This window comes from Mustela nigripes, chromosome 1 (assembly GCF_022355385.1).
Source record: "Mustela nigripes isolate SB6536 chromosome 1, MUSNIG.SB6536, whole genome shotgun sequence".
NCBI classification, from domain to species: Eukaryota; Metazoa; Chordata; class Mammalia; order Carnivora; family Mustelidae; genus Mustela; species Mustela nigripes.
In genome coordinates, this window is record NC_081557.1 from 44,791,607 (window position 1) to 44,806,948 (window position 15,342).

General features: G+C 38.1%; 1 protein-coding gene across 1 annotated transcript; it reads right to left on the bottom strand.

Moving 5' to 3' along the window:
• Positions 1–307: 307 nt before the first annotated feature.
• On the bottom strand, positions 308–1,279 carry LOC132013138 (olfactory receptor 56A3-like). The gene has a single exon (XM_059392900.1). It carries the CDS (start codon positions 1,265–1,267, stop codon positions 308–310), a length of 960 nt encoding a protein of 319 aa, XP_059248883.1. The 5' UTR covers positions 1,268–1,279.
• Between the last annotated feature and the right edge of the window lie 14,063 nt (positions 1,280–15,342).

Sequence of the window (15,342 nt, forward strand, 5' to 3'; positions counted from 1 at the left end):
CCATTACACTGACTCTAAAAGGACTTCATTCAAGAACAGACAATGAAGTATGATGATCGCCTCATGAAAATTCATAGCCCCTGGTCTGGGTACCATGATGAGACTTTTACATCTATATCCTTAGCCACTTTCTGAAAATGATTGAAGGTAAGAGACGTGATTTGACTGGAGGTAAGAGGAAACCATGCAGTTCATATCTTCAGACCTGTCCAGAGAAATGATGAGGATTGCAATTTTATCTCCAAGTTCTTGCTTTGCAACTGTGATTTGAGTGGTCATGGTTGAGAAAAGTCAAGCTAGAACACAATTAGTTACTGCTCTTTCCCACTCTCCTCAGTATTTTCCCAATCCCCTCTTTAATCTCCTGGGTTCGTACTCCATAGACAATGGGGTTGAGAGCTGCAGGAATTACATGGTGTAGGACATTGAGTAAGATGGGGATATCAGGGGAAATTTTTTTCTTGGCAATATGGGTAAAAACAAAAACCAGAAGGATGGTGCTGAAGAAAAGGATGAGAATGAAGTGGGAGCCACATGTGCTCAGAGCTTTGGCAGCTGCCCCTTTTGCCTTGAGTCTAAGAACAGCTCTTAGAATGAAGGTATAGGAGAGGAAGATGAGGATGAGGTCAGAGCCCAGAAGAGTCCAGGCCACAATTAACTGGTACATTTTGTTAAGGACAACATTATCACAGGAGAGCTTGGACACAGAGAGGTTGGCACAGATACAGTTTTCAATTATATGTTTTCCACAATAATGGAGCCGGGCAGAGAGGATTGGAATGAACATAGTAAGAAATGCATTCCTGGCCAAAATAAAAATAGCAGCCTTAGCTACAAATTGGTCAGTGATGATGGATGGGTACCTCAGTGGGTGGCAGATGGCTACATAACGGTCATAGGCCATGACCATGAATGTGCAGGACTCCATGCCGAGACAGCAATTCATGATGTACATCTGGAGGAAGCAGGCATAGAAGCTGATGGACTTGAGGTCAAACCAGAATATGGCCAGGACCTTGGGGATGACGGTGAGGCAGAGTGCAATGTCCAACAGGGAGAGGAGACTGAGTAAGTAGTACATGGGTTCATGCAGAGAGGCCTCCAGCCAGACAGTGATCAAGAGGGTGGCATTGGCTCCCATGGCCAGGAAGAAGAGGAGGCTGAGGGGCAGAGACAGCCAGTGCTGCCAGCTGGGGGACCTGACAAAGCAATTCAGGATGAAGTCCGAGAGTTCGGCAGAGAGGTAGCTGCTGTTATAAGGTAGCATCAGCAGTGACTTTAGTAAGGCAGATGTCTTTGAGTAACTAAAGAAGAGAGAAGGAGTTAACCTATCATAGACTCTGATGACTATGTACTTAGCTTATAAATTCTATGAGGGTAACACCTACCCCACCACCCTTTCCCTAGCACAATTTTTTTTTTTTTTGGCACATGAGAGGTGGTTAATAGACATTTATTGAATATACAATATAATGTTTCCTCATCTTTGTTCTTTCATCTGTATTTCATCTTACAGTTTCTCTTGCATGAATGCATATTTTCAGTTTGATTGCCTGGTTAATATTAAATGAATCAAAACTATTTAAGTATCAAATTTTATTTAAATGCAGCACACAAAATCAAATAAATAAAAAATAAATTTAAAAAAAAGTCTGAGAAAACATTTTGGTGGGATCCACTATTAAGTTCCTAAGGATGTAAATGATGATAGTATCCAGTGTCAAGATGAACTGGGGTACTTAGAGCCAATTTCCCACTGAATATATATACAACTAATTTTTATGATTATGTCTGTATCTAATCTCTTTTTATTAATACCTAGCTCCCTACTCATACATATATCTCTACCTAACTTATACCTGTACCTATTCCTATATTTATATTTGAATGTCTTGGAGACACCCATGAGCTGGTCAAAAAGAGAATTATCAGGCTAAGTATTGAATGAAATTGAAACATTAAAATCAAATATTGATGTTGGCTTTCAATGTGAGGGCAGATGTAGCACTCCATGAACTTAAGCACCCATCTCCATTACCTAGGGGAGCTCAAAATCTAAAATTCAGGGACATAAGGTAAATATGGGCTGAAGCAGGTGGAGAATGTAGTAGGAGATCCCCTACTATTTAGATAGGGCTTTACAAAACTACATCCTGAATAAAAAGTCATACATTAGAAATAAGCCCATTTCTTCATCTTTATCCCTCATTCCCATCTGGGACTTCTTATAAAACTGACTACCTCAAAGCTTCTAATATGGGGGAAATAGTCTCCATAAATACTGAACCACAGGCTGATCCTTATAGGACTTTGCAGCCCGAGTTCACACCAACTGCTTCTCTCAGAAAGGAATTTGAAGTTATCCTGGATTGGTAGTGGTTTCAGAAAATAACAAACAAACCTAAATCATTTCTTGAGATCCTCAAACTTCAACACAGAAGTTTCTGAAGAAATTGAGTTGTGGTAATGAAATTTACCAGAAGCAAGTGGTAAAAAGACAATTTATTTAAAATAAGCAGATTGTGAATAAAAGCCCATAAGGATGACAGATAGCAAAATATAAGCTACAAAAACTTAAAATATTGAAGTTATTTGATGAAGGATATTGAAAAGCATTATCTTTACAAGGTTTTAAGTAAAAAAGTCTTGAAAAGATACATAACAAAATAAACACACTCAAAAGAAAAATCAGTCATATCTCTTAGAAAGGAAAAAAAACAAATTTAACATTGAAAGGAGTAGATTTAAGGATACAATAGTCACACTTGGAAAGATAATCAGTGATCTAGAAGATTGAACTTGAGAAATTTTTAAAAATGAAGCTCCAACGGATACAGAGAAAAAGCAAATGTGTAGTTAGGAGCAAGGACACGGGATTCTGATTAGACAGAGTTACTATACCTTTTTATTTTCCTGGGATTAAGAAGATGGAGTCCAGAATTAATATTTTGATCAAGGCACTAGAGTCTTTAAAAAGTAACAGGGCAGATTTAAAAAAGAACAAAAAAATAGTTAAAAATAGAATATCAACAATAAGAACCCAGTTGTGAATTAAACAGTAGATTAGGACCAGCTATTGGGAGGTTCAGTTACTGTCAGAATGGTGGTCAGAAGAATCTACTGAGAATGAAGATGGGAGGAAAATGAAAACAGATGGAAAATACTGAAGAATATGTAAGAGAAATAGCAGGTGGATTGGGAATGTCTAACACAGAATCAGAGCTCCAGGTTGAAGAAGAAAGATAATGAGACAGAGACATCTGAACTTTTCAGTTGAGATGAAATACCTCAATAACCAGATTCAAGTATTTCAATAAATTTGAAGTGGAATGAATAAAAATAAGTGCACACCTAGATACATCTAAATATATACACCTAGCTATCATGGTCTAACTTCAGGTACCAAAGACAAATAAATGATCTTAAAGATCAGTATTATTATTACAATCAGAAGAATGGGTGTGGGGGTCTCTGGGTGGTTCAGTTGGTTAAGTATGACTTTTGATCTCAAACCAGTTCTTGATCTCAGGATCACGAGTTTGAGTGTGGCATTGGGCTCCACACCGGGCATGGAGCCTACTTAAAAAAAAAAAAAAAAAAAAGAAAAAGAAAGAAAGAAAAGAAAAAGAAAAAAAGAAAGGGTACACGCAGAGCCACTGGTACTAGCATTCCAGGTTAAGGGTTGCAAAGTTGCCACAGGATTATTGGCTTTTTTTTTTTCTTTTAAGAGTGCTCTTGCTCTTGGGGTGCCTGGGTGGCTCAGTCGTTGAGTGTCTGCCTTCAGCACAGTTCATGATCCCAGCAGCCTGGGATTGAGTCCCACATCAGGCTCCTTGATCAGCAGAGGGTCTGCTTCTCCCTCTCCCACTCCCCCTGCTTGTGTTCCCACTCTTGCTGTCTCTCTCTCTGTCAAATAAATAAATAAAATCTGAAAAAAAAAAAAAAGAATGTTCTTGCTCTCACAGCACCTTCACAATTTTCCTCCTAACTCCTTGTCTTTTTATCATTCTGCACTCATTTCTCCAATTTTTTTTTATCCAGGTTAATAAGATCTCTATGCCTTTTTTGTGAACTGCTGTAGGTAGGTAGTCTTCAGACAGCCCTCTTGGGGCAGCAATTATGACCTCTAAGTGTCATAACTTACTCAACCTGTAAGATTGTTCTTCATGTCTAGAGGAGCCACATCTGTGCAGAGACTTTTCTGTGTAATCTTTTTGTGTACTAAATTGGCATATATAGAAGGTGGATAAAAATCTGTGTTAATATTGAAAAAATACTTGATGCCAAAGCTGTCAATAGGACATGAAGGCAAGAGAGAGGGGTTAGGAGTAATAAATGATGATGTGGGGAGCAGAGAAAGTCATTGAGTAGAAAATGGTGCTCTAACCTTGCTTCCTTTGGGGAGTCTGTTATCTGGAGGAAGCTATGTACAGTGAGGTGAATAAAGATGGAGGATAGACTGAGAGAAAGTAGAAGGAGTCGGGAGAACAGGAGCTCACATGCCCAGAAGATAGAAGGTGGAGAGAAGATGGAAACAAACAAATAAACAAAAACCTGGAATTAAAACATAAGAGATCAAGTGGAAATTGGATGAAGAGGACAAAGGAAGCGAAAGAAGTAAAGGACAGAGCAGAAAGAGGAGAAGGTACTTTTAGGAAATGAGAAAGACAGTACAAGGCAGATTAGAGATTTCTAAGTAACGGCAAGCCAGGAAGTATGATTGGAAATTTTCTTTCCCTTCCAAATCTGCATTCTCCCCTGTATTACCACAGAGTTCAGTGAAGGATGTTCAAGATTTCTGATCCCCCATCTTACTCTGGTGCCAATCCTCGAACCAGACCTTTCCCCAGAGCACACAGTAGTCTGGCTCAACATGGGCACAGTCATCTCCATATGGCCAAGCACCATTCCTCTCTCCCACTTCCCTACAAGCTTCTATCCTCAAACTTCAACCCTGCAGCTTTCACAGTTGCAAGCCTGGCTTTAGTCCCACCACAAGCCCTGCTCTGGCCGTGTGTCCAATACCAGAATGGTGGGTTGATGCCTTCATTTTCTGGTGGAGATAAACTTACTGGATGGAGACAGTGATCTCTGCCTTGGAAGGGTATTTCTGGCTCTGTCCAAATCTCCTAAACTCTGGCTTTCAAAAAGGAGGGTTTATGCCTGAGCTTCAGCTTCCTCTGCTTCCCCAGGGAAAGACTGCTTTGCTGGCCCTGGAAGAGCCAGAGAATCAGAAGCCCAGTGTTTACTTACCCTTTAGGGAAAAAGCTTTTCTCTCAGCTCTTCATTCTGTGATCCCTAACTGGTGACAATGCTGCCCCTGAAGACAAAGGGAGAGGCACATAATTACCTTGCATGAGTTGGATGGGTAGAATGTGATCCCTAGGAAGTAAAAGTGTGGTTAATTACACAAAAGTGAAACTGTAGGGCAAGAAAGTTCAAGGCAAAATGTCAATACCAAGTTCTAATGTTCCAGAAACGTATTTTTAGAAAATCCATAATGGACATGAAACCAATCATGTGTACTTCTATACTGATACTTTGAAGTAACTATGAAACACTCAGATTCCCTCCCTAATTTTTTTGTCTATGACCAGTAGTTCTTTTGGGAAATGTTTTCAAGAGCCCTTTTCTAGTGACACTATTCATGCAAAAGTCCAAGAGGATTGTTTATATCTAACTGCTTCCTTCATGATATACCCCATTAGTGTCTGGCAGGTTGAAGATATGGTTGATGTTGTGATAATGATTTTTTCTAACTGTTCCCCATCCCTGTGGCCAGTGGACCAAGGTTGGAGATTAGACAGAATAGACAAGTTCTCAGCTGTGCCACTTGACAAGTTGCTTAATTTTGACACAAAATTTATTATCAAAACCATTTTAATATACAGTTCATTGGTATTAAGTGCATTCATATTGCTGTGCAACCATCAACAGCATCCATCTGCAGGATTCTCTTCATCTTGCGAGACCTAAACTGTTCACCCATTAAACCCTCTCCCCATGCCCCTAGAAAACACCATTCTACTTCTTTTGAAAACTGTTAAGATGTTAAATCATTATTATTGTTTACAGTGGTCACTATTTCATTATGTGCAAATAATCCTAATTGTTATTTGCTATGAGGAGTAAACATGATCATGTTAGCAAAGCATATGGTAGTTATTACAATGTTATTATTATTACTGTTACTATAAAATTTGGTTTCCTGGCATTTCTTTATGTATATGTGTGGAAAATCATTAGTCAACAATAAATTATTACATACCTGCTGCTATTTATCTTGGAGTCTTTTACATAGAATTACTCCTGTCAAAAGTTGTTTGATCTCAAATTAGTGCCCACTAGTTTAGGAGAACCTTTATTCACAATTGTTGATGTCATGCTTGCTTTCTTTTTATAATTTTCTCTGTTCATAGCATCTTAATAAATGTGATTGTTTCAGATGCCAATAGTCACGTGCACCTCTGAGGTAGCTTCAGGTTTATCTCTTTTGTATTACTACCTGCCTTTTGGAGATGACCTTCTCATGCACCAACCCTCCAAAGTCAATTCTGTACATGCCAAATAGTTACTTCTTGAAGTCAGACATCTCAAAGCCTTGAAATACAGCTATTTTCATTTGGTCAGTAATCAGGATAATTTAATAAAATTTGTTATGTAGGCTTTCTTTTTTAATTTTTTTTATTTTTAAGATTTTATTTATTTATTTATTTTTATTTATTTAAATTTATTTTTTATTTATTTTCAGTATGACAGTATTCATTATTTTTGCACCACACCCAGTGCTCCATGCAATACGTGCCCTCCATAATACCCACCACCTGGTACCCCAACCTCCCACCCCCCCACCGCTTCAAACCCCTCAGATTGTTTTTCAGAGTCCATAGTCTCTCATGGTTGACCTCTCCTTCCAATTTCTCACAACTCCCTTCTCCTCTCCATCTCCCCATGTCCTCCATCCTATTTGTTATGTTCCACAAATAAGTGAAACCATATGATAATTGACTCTCTGCTTGACTTATTTCACCCAGCATAATCTCTTCCAGTCCCGTCCATGTTGCCACAAATGTTGGGTATTCGTCCTTCTGATGGAGGCATAACACTCCATAGTGTATATGGACCACATCTTCGTTATCCATTCGTCTGTTGAAGGGCATCTTGGTTCTTTCCACAGTTTGGCGACCATGGGCATTGTTGCTATAAACATTGGGGTACAGATGGCCCTTCTTTTCCCTACATCTGTATCTTTGGTATAAATACCCAGGAGTGCAATGGCAGGGTCATAGGGAAGCTCTATATTTAATTTCTTGAGGAATCTCCACACTGTTCTCCAAAGAGGCTGCACCAACTTGCATTCCCACCAACAGTGTAAGAGGGTTCCCCTTTCTCCACATCCCTTCCAACACATGTTTCCTGTCTAGCTAATTTTGGCCATTCTAACTGGTGTAAGGTGATATCTTAATGTGGTTTTAATTTAATCTCCCTAATGGCTAGTGATGATGAACATTTTTTCATGTGTCTGATAGCCATTTGTATGTCCTCATTGGAGAAGTGCCTGTTCATATCTTCTGCCCATTTTTTGATATGATTATCTGTTTTGTGTGTGTTGAGTTTGAGGAGTTCTTTATAGCTCCTGGATATTAACCTTTGGTCTGTATTGTCATTTGCAAATATCTTCTCCCATTTGGTGGGTTGTCTCTTTGTTTTCTTGACTGTTTCCTTGGCTGTGCAGAAGCTTTTGATTTTGATGAAGTCCCAGAAGTTCATCTTCGCTTTTGTTTCCTTTGCCTTCAGAGACACATTTTGAAAGAAGTTGCTGTGGCTGATATCGAAGAGATTACTGCCTATGTTCTCCTCTAGGATTCTGATGGATTCATGTCTCACGTTGAGGTCTTTTTTTTTTTTTTTAATATAATTTTTTATTTTTTATAAACATATATTTTTATCCCCAGGGGTACAGGTCTGTGAATCACCAGGTTTACACACTTCACAGCACTCACCAAAACACATACCCCTCCCATGTCCATAATACCACCCCCTTCTCCCAAACCCCCTCCCCCCAGCAACCCTCAGTTTGTTTTGTGAGATTAAGAGTCACTTATGGTTTGTCTCCCTCCCAATCCCATCTTGTTTCATTTATTCTTCTCGTACCCACTTAAGCCCCCATGTTGCATCACCACTTCCTAATCACGTTGAGGTCTTTTATCCATTTTGAGTTTATCTTTGTGTACGGTGTAAGAGTTTCATTCTTCTACATATAGCTGCCCGGTTTTCCCAGCACCATTTATTGAAGAGACTGTCTTTTTTGATTTCATAGGCTTTCTTTTTGGTTTTATTCATGTTGGGTAACAGGGAGATGGAGCACTTTTTCATGCCCATAATCTAACAAGATCAGTCTCAGGACAAAAACGAATATTTGGATGACTACAGCCTCTATTTAATCACTATTTCCTTTCTTCCATACTCTTTCTAATACAAATTCAGTAGCAAATTTTCTGTAATCTAAGCATTTATCATATCACATTTTAAAAATCAAGTATCATATTATGTTACTTCCTTATCAAAACAAACTCCATTAAAGGCCTTCAGAAAGTTTATTCTCAGCATAAAAGTTATTTATTAAACTTGCTGTACCCCACAGGAGATCTTAATGTGGTAAATTGAGGCTCAAGGGGCTGCTAAGTGATCTCTTCCATATTTACTGTTTTCTGAAGAAGTCATTTCAGCACCAGTGTTCTGTCTTCCACATATGGCCAGCCAACCTTCTAACACGGACTTGTCACAGGATGCACAGTGTTGGATCAAACTCAAATAGTGAGTTGGGCACTTACCTCACTAAGGGACCTGGCCTTCATACAACTAACAAATTCCTTTAGAATTCTTTTTTCTTAATTTAAATTCAATTAGCCAATTTATAGTGCATCATTAGTTTCAGATGTAGTGTTCAATAATTTATCATTTGCATATAACATCCATTGCTCATCACCTCATGTGCCCTCTTTAATGCCAATCACCCAATTACCCCAACCTCCCTCCTACCTGCATTCCTGCAACTTTGTTTGTTTCCTATAGCTAGGAGACCCTCATGTTTTTTCTCCCTTTCTTATGATTTCCCTTTCAGGTTTCCCTCCCTAACCCTATGATCTTCTGCATTTTTTCTTATATTCCATGTGTGAGTGAAATCATATGATAATTGTCTTTCTCTGTTAGACTTATTTCACTCATCAAAATACCCTCCAGTTTCATCCACATCAACGCAGATAGTAACTCACATCTTTATCTTCTAAAATTCTGCTGTGCAAATTCTTCAGTTCTATGAGCCACAAGACACCCCGAGACTTTTTTTTTTAATTAAAATTATTGTATTTACTTTAATAAAATGTGTACATGTGTACATTCCCTATAATACATTTGTTAAAGATTTTATATATGTATTTGACAGAGAGAGAGATCACAAGTAGGCAGAGAGGCAGGCAAAGGGGGAGGGGGAAGCAGGCTCCCTGCAGAGCAGAGAGCCCAATGCGGGGCTCAATCCCAGGACCCTGGGACCATGACCTGAGCCAAAGGCAGAGGGTTAACCCACTGAGCCACCCAGGCACCCCCCCATAATACATTTTAAAGATAAATATTATGGAACTAAACCCATAAAATTAAAGGTACAGACCCCATAGTAGTTGAGAATCAACAGTTTAAAGTCCAAATATCAGAATTTAGTAACAGTGAATAAGTCTTGCTTGTCCTTGAGATATATTTAGGTCAAATACTGGACTAACCTTACCCTTTGCTGTGTTTTCCTAATAGTTTTAATGTCTATTCCAATTTTCAAACAATGTGCTGGGCTATATTTTACTACTTCTGGTTATACACTCATTCATTTAATAGAAAATATTTGTGTATGTAATATACATTAGACATAGTGCTGGGTGCTGGTGATACAGTAATGAATGGGAATTGGTGTTGAGTCAAAAAGTAAAGCAATTATTTTGGGATGGAGTCTTTTGGGTTTTCCATATAAAGTGTCACGTCATCTGTGAAGAGAGAGAGAGTTTGACTTCTTCATTGACAATTTGAATACCTTTTATTTCTCTTTGTTGTCTTATTGCTGTTGCTAGGACTTCTAAAATTATGTTGAACAAGAGTGGTGAGAGTGGGCATCCTTGTCATGTTCCTGATCTCAAAGAGAAGGCTGTCTGCTTTTCTTCATTGAGTATGATATTCGCTGTGGATTTTTCATAGATAGATTTTATGAAGCTGAGGAATGTTCCCTCTATTTCTATACTTTGAAGCATTTTCATCAGGAATGGTGCTGTACTTGTCAAATGCTTTTTCTGCATCAATTGAGAGGACCATGTGATTCTTCTCTCTTCTCTTATTGATTTGTTATATCGCATTGGTTGATTTGTGAATGTTGAACTGCCCTTGCAACCTAAGGATAAATCTTACCTGGCCATGGTGGATAATCTTTTTAATATACTGTTGGATCCTATTTGCTAGGATCTTGTTGAGAATCTTAGCATCCATATTCATCAGGGATATTGGTCTGAAATTCTCCTTTTTGCTGAGGTCTTTGCCTGGTTTGGGGATCAGGGTAATGCTGGCTTCATAAAAAACTACTAGAACTCACACAACAATTCAGTAATGTGGCAGAATACAAAATCAATGTACAGAAATCAGATGCTTTCCTATACACTAACAATGAAAACACGGAAAGGGAAATTGGAGAATCGATTCCATTTACTATAGCACCAAGAACCATAAGATACCTAGGAATAAACCTAACCAAAGACGTAAAGGATATGTACTCAAGGAACTACAGAACACTCATGAAAGAAACTGAAGAAGACACAAAAAGACGGAAGACTATTCCATGCTCATGGATCAGAAGAATAAAAATTGTTAAAATGTCTATACTGCTTAGAGCAATCTATACTTTCAATGCCAGTCCGATCAAAATTCCACTGGCATCTCTCAAAGAGCTGGAGCAAACAATCCTAAAATTTGTACAGAATCAGCAGAGACTCCAAATTGCTAAGGAAATGTTTAAAAAGAAAAACAAAACTGGGGGCATCATGTTGCCTGATTTCAAGCTTTATTACAAAGCTGTGATCACCAAGACAGCATGGTACTGGCACAAAAACAGACACACAGACCAGTTGAACAGAGTAGATAGCCCAGATACGGAACCTCAACTTTGTGGTCAACTAATATTTGACAAAGCAGGAAAAAATACACAGTGGAAAAAAGTCTCTTCAATAAATGGTGCTGGGAAAATTGGACAGCTATGTGTAGAAGAATGAAACAACCATTCGCTTACACCATGCACAAAGATAAACTCAAAATGGATAAAAAACCTTAATGTGACACAGGAATCCATCAGAATCCTATAAGAGAACATAGGCAGTAGCCTCTTTAACATTGGCCACAGCAACCCCTTTCAAGACATGTCTCCAAAGGCAAGAAAAACAAAAGTGAAAATGAACTTTTGGGACTTCATCAAGATTAAAAGCTTCTTCAGAGCAAAGGAAACAGTCAACAGAATGAAGAGCCAACCCACGGAGTGGGAGAAGATATCTCAAATGATACTACAGATAAAAGGCTGATATCCAAGATCCATAAAGAACTGCTCAAACTTAACACACACAAAATAGATAATCATGTCAAAAAATAAGCAGAAGACATGAACACACACTTCTCTAAAGAAGACATACAAATGGCTAACAGATACATGAAAAAATGTTCATCATAACTAACCATCAGGGAGATTAAAATCTAAACCACATTACCACATATTTATACCACATAAACCATCTTCCACCAGTTAGAATGGCCAAAATTAAAAAGACAGTAAACAACAAGTGTTAGAGAGGATGTGGAGAAAGGGGAACCCTCTTACACTGTTGGTGGGAATGCAAATTGGTGAAGCCACTTTGGAAAACAGTGTGGAGATTCCTTAAGAAATTAAAAATAGAGCTTCCCTATGACCCTGCAATTGCACTACTGGGTATTTACCCCAAAGATAGAGATGTCGTGAAAATGTTCCTAGCAGCAATGGCCACAGTCACCAAACTGTGGAAAGAACCAAGATGCCGTTCAGTGGATGACTGGATAAGGAAGATAAGGTCCATACATAATATGGAGTATTATGCCTCCATCAGAAAAGATGAATACCCTACTTTTGTATCAACATGGACTGGACTGAAAGAGTTTATGCTGAGTGAACTAAGTCAAGCAGAGAGAGTCAATTATCATACAGTTTTGCTTATTTGTGGAGCATAAGGAATAATATGGAGGACACGGGGTGATGGAGCAGAGAAGGGACTTGGGGGAAGTTGGAAGGGGAGACGAACCATGAGAGACTCTGGACTCTGAGAAACAATCTGAGGGTTTTGGAGGGGAAGGAGGTGGGAGGTTGAGTGAGCTTGGTGGTGGGTATTAAGGAGGGCATGTATTGCATGGAGCACTGGGTGTGGTGCATATACAATGAATTTTGGAACACTGAAAAGAAATTTAAAAAATAAATAAAAATTTTTAAAAAAGTAAAGCTATAACTCCAAATTGATATAGTGAGTTCAATGGTAATCTATACATGGGAACTCTAGACAGATTGTGTGCCCCTGAGTCAGTATTGGTGTGGTGGAAATTTTGCCCCAGGGAAGGCTTTCTGGTGGTTGGTAGACCACAGTTGAGTATTTGAAAATGAGTAGAAGTGAGGTGCCTGGGTGGCTCAGTGGGTTAAAGCCTCTGCCTTCAGCTCAGGTCATGATCCCAGGGTCCTGGGATTGAACCCTGCATCGGGCTCTCTGCTCAGCTGGGAGCCTGCTTCCCTTCCTCTCTCTCTGCCTGCCTCTCTGTCTAATTGTAATCCTTGTCTGTCAAATAAATAACTAAATTAAAAAAAGAAGAAGAAAATGAGTAGAAGCCAGAGAGGCTGGTGGAAAACAAACAAACAAACAAACAAACAAAACATCCATTTCATCTAGGTTGCTAAGCTTATTGGCATATAACTGTTGATAATAACTTCTGATGATTGTTTCTACTTCCTTGGTGTTCGTTGTGATCTCTCCCTTTTCATTCATAATTTTATGAAATTGGGCTTTCTCGCTTTTCTTTTGGATTAGTGTGGCCAATGGTTTATCAATCTTATTGATTCTTTCAAAAAACCAGCTTCTAGTTTCATTGATACGTTCTACTGTATCTCTGGTTTCTACCTCATTGATCTCAGCTCTAACCTTGATGATTTCCCTTCTTATGTGAGGAGTTGGTTTGATTTATTGTTGATTCTCCAGTTCTTTAAGGTGTAGAGACAGCTGGTGTGTTCTGGATTTTTCAATTTTTTTGAGGGAGGTTTGGATGGCTATGTATTTCCCCCTTAGGACCACCTTTGCTGTATCCCATAGGTTTTGGACCAAAGTGTCTTCATTCTCATTGGTTTCCATGAATTGTTTCAGTTCTTCTTTTATCTCCTGGTTGATCCAAGCATTCTTAAGCAAGGTGGTCTTTAGCTTCCAGGTGTTTGAGTTCCTTCTGAACTTTTCCTTGTGATCGAACTCCAGTTTCAAAGCATTGTAATCTGAGAATATGCAGGGAATAAAACAAAAAACAAAACAAAACAAAAAAAACCAAACTTCCAGAACTATCAGCAGTAAAAGTGAAGGCCTGGGTCAAGGATCTGAATTATGCTGGGATCTATAAGCAGCCTACTGTTGTAGCCGTAAGTTTAAAATAGAATATGTAAGAAGGTGGCTGGGTTAGAGTTTAATGTACTCTTAGCAGGGAATGGAGAAATTACCCAGAACAAAAATGAGAGGTTGAGAATATAGTCCATCTTACAAAAGAATATGCAAGAGATAAAAAGAAAAAAAAAACATGTGATTTGCCAGTTGCAAAGGAAAACTTTATTGGAAGATAAGCTTTGGAGTCAGACAGCCTGAGTTTAAATCCGGCTTCTGTTGCTCATTTTCTTATGTAATATGTATTTTTTTTCTTTTTTTTTTCCTTGTGTAATATTATGCAAGATATCTATTCTTTTTTTTTTTTGATTCTTTATTTTTTTAATTTTTTTTTTAATTTTTTATTTTTTATAAACATATATTTTTATCCCCAGGGGTACAGGTCTGTGAATCACCAGGTTTACACACTTCACAGCACTCACCAAATCACATACCCTCCCCAATGTCCATAATCCCACCCCCTTCTCCCAAACCCCCTCCCCCCGGCAACCCTCAGTTTGTTGTGAGATTAAGAGTCACTTATGGTTTGTCTCCCTCCCAATCCCATGCAAGATATCTATTCTTTCTGAATGTCAAATTCATCAGCTATGAAATGGGAATTACAATATCATACTTCTAGAATCTTGGGAGAGTCAAAGAGATAATGTTGGCATGGATTCAATTGCACTTCATAAACAGATCCTCAAAAACAGCTAATGGGATCAAGACATTCAAATATTTTGCTACAATTAATATAAATTTATAAACATTTTTTGAGCTATGTGCAAAAACTTATGAAGGACAATGTTATGAGTATGAATAACTGTCAGAATTTTTGCCTAATTGCTATCAGCGTGCACATAAATTTGTGGAAAAATTCTTTGTTGTTTATGTTTACTGCCTGCTAAGGCTTCCCAGTGAATTCCTCCCAATGTGAAAAAAGAGTTCTTAATAAAAATATATTGGGTTTAAAAAAATATATATATTGGGTTTATTGGTTTTTAGAAAAACACTTTTTAGGGCACCTGGGTGGCTCAGTTGGTTAAACATCCAACCCTTGATTTTGGCTCAGGTCACGATCAAGCCCCATGTCAGTCTCTGCACTCAGCAGGGAATCTGCTTGAGATTCTCTCTCTCTTCTCACTCACCCTCTGTCCCTACCTCAACTCTGTCTCCTGAGCACTCTCTCTCTCTCTAAAATAAATAAGTAGATTTTTTTAAAGAAAATGCTTTTTAGTAATTAAGATATTATGCAGTATAAATTTTATTAAAACATAGAATGAAGAGAGTAGTGAAGATGGCTTTAATAATCTTTTTAAGTTGACTTTAATAGAAGTTTTGAAAATGGTAAACTTTTAAAAACTATTAAAATTATTACTGAGTTATTTATATTAACTACTAAAATTATGTTTCTTTTTTCTAATTTTTTATTGTGGTAGAATACACAGGATACAAAATTTATTATCAAAATAATTTTAATATACAGTTCATTGGTATTAAGTGCATTCATATTGCCATCCAACCATCAACAGTATCCATCTCCAGGATTCTCTTTATCTTGCAAAACTAAAACTGTTCCCCATTAAACAATAACTCCCCATTACCCTCTCCCCCCTGTCCCTGGAAAACA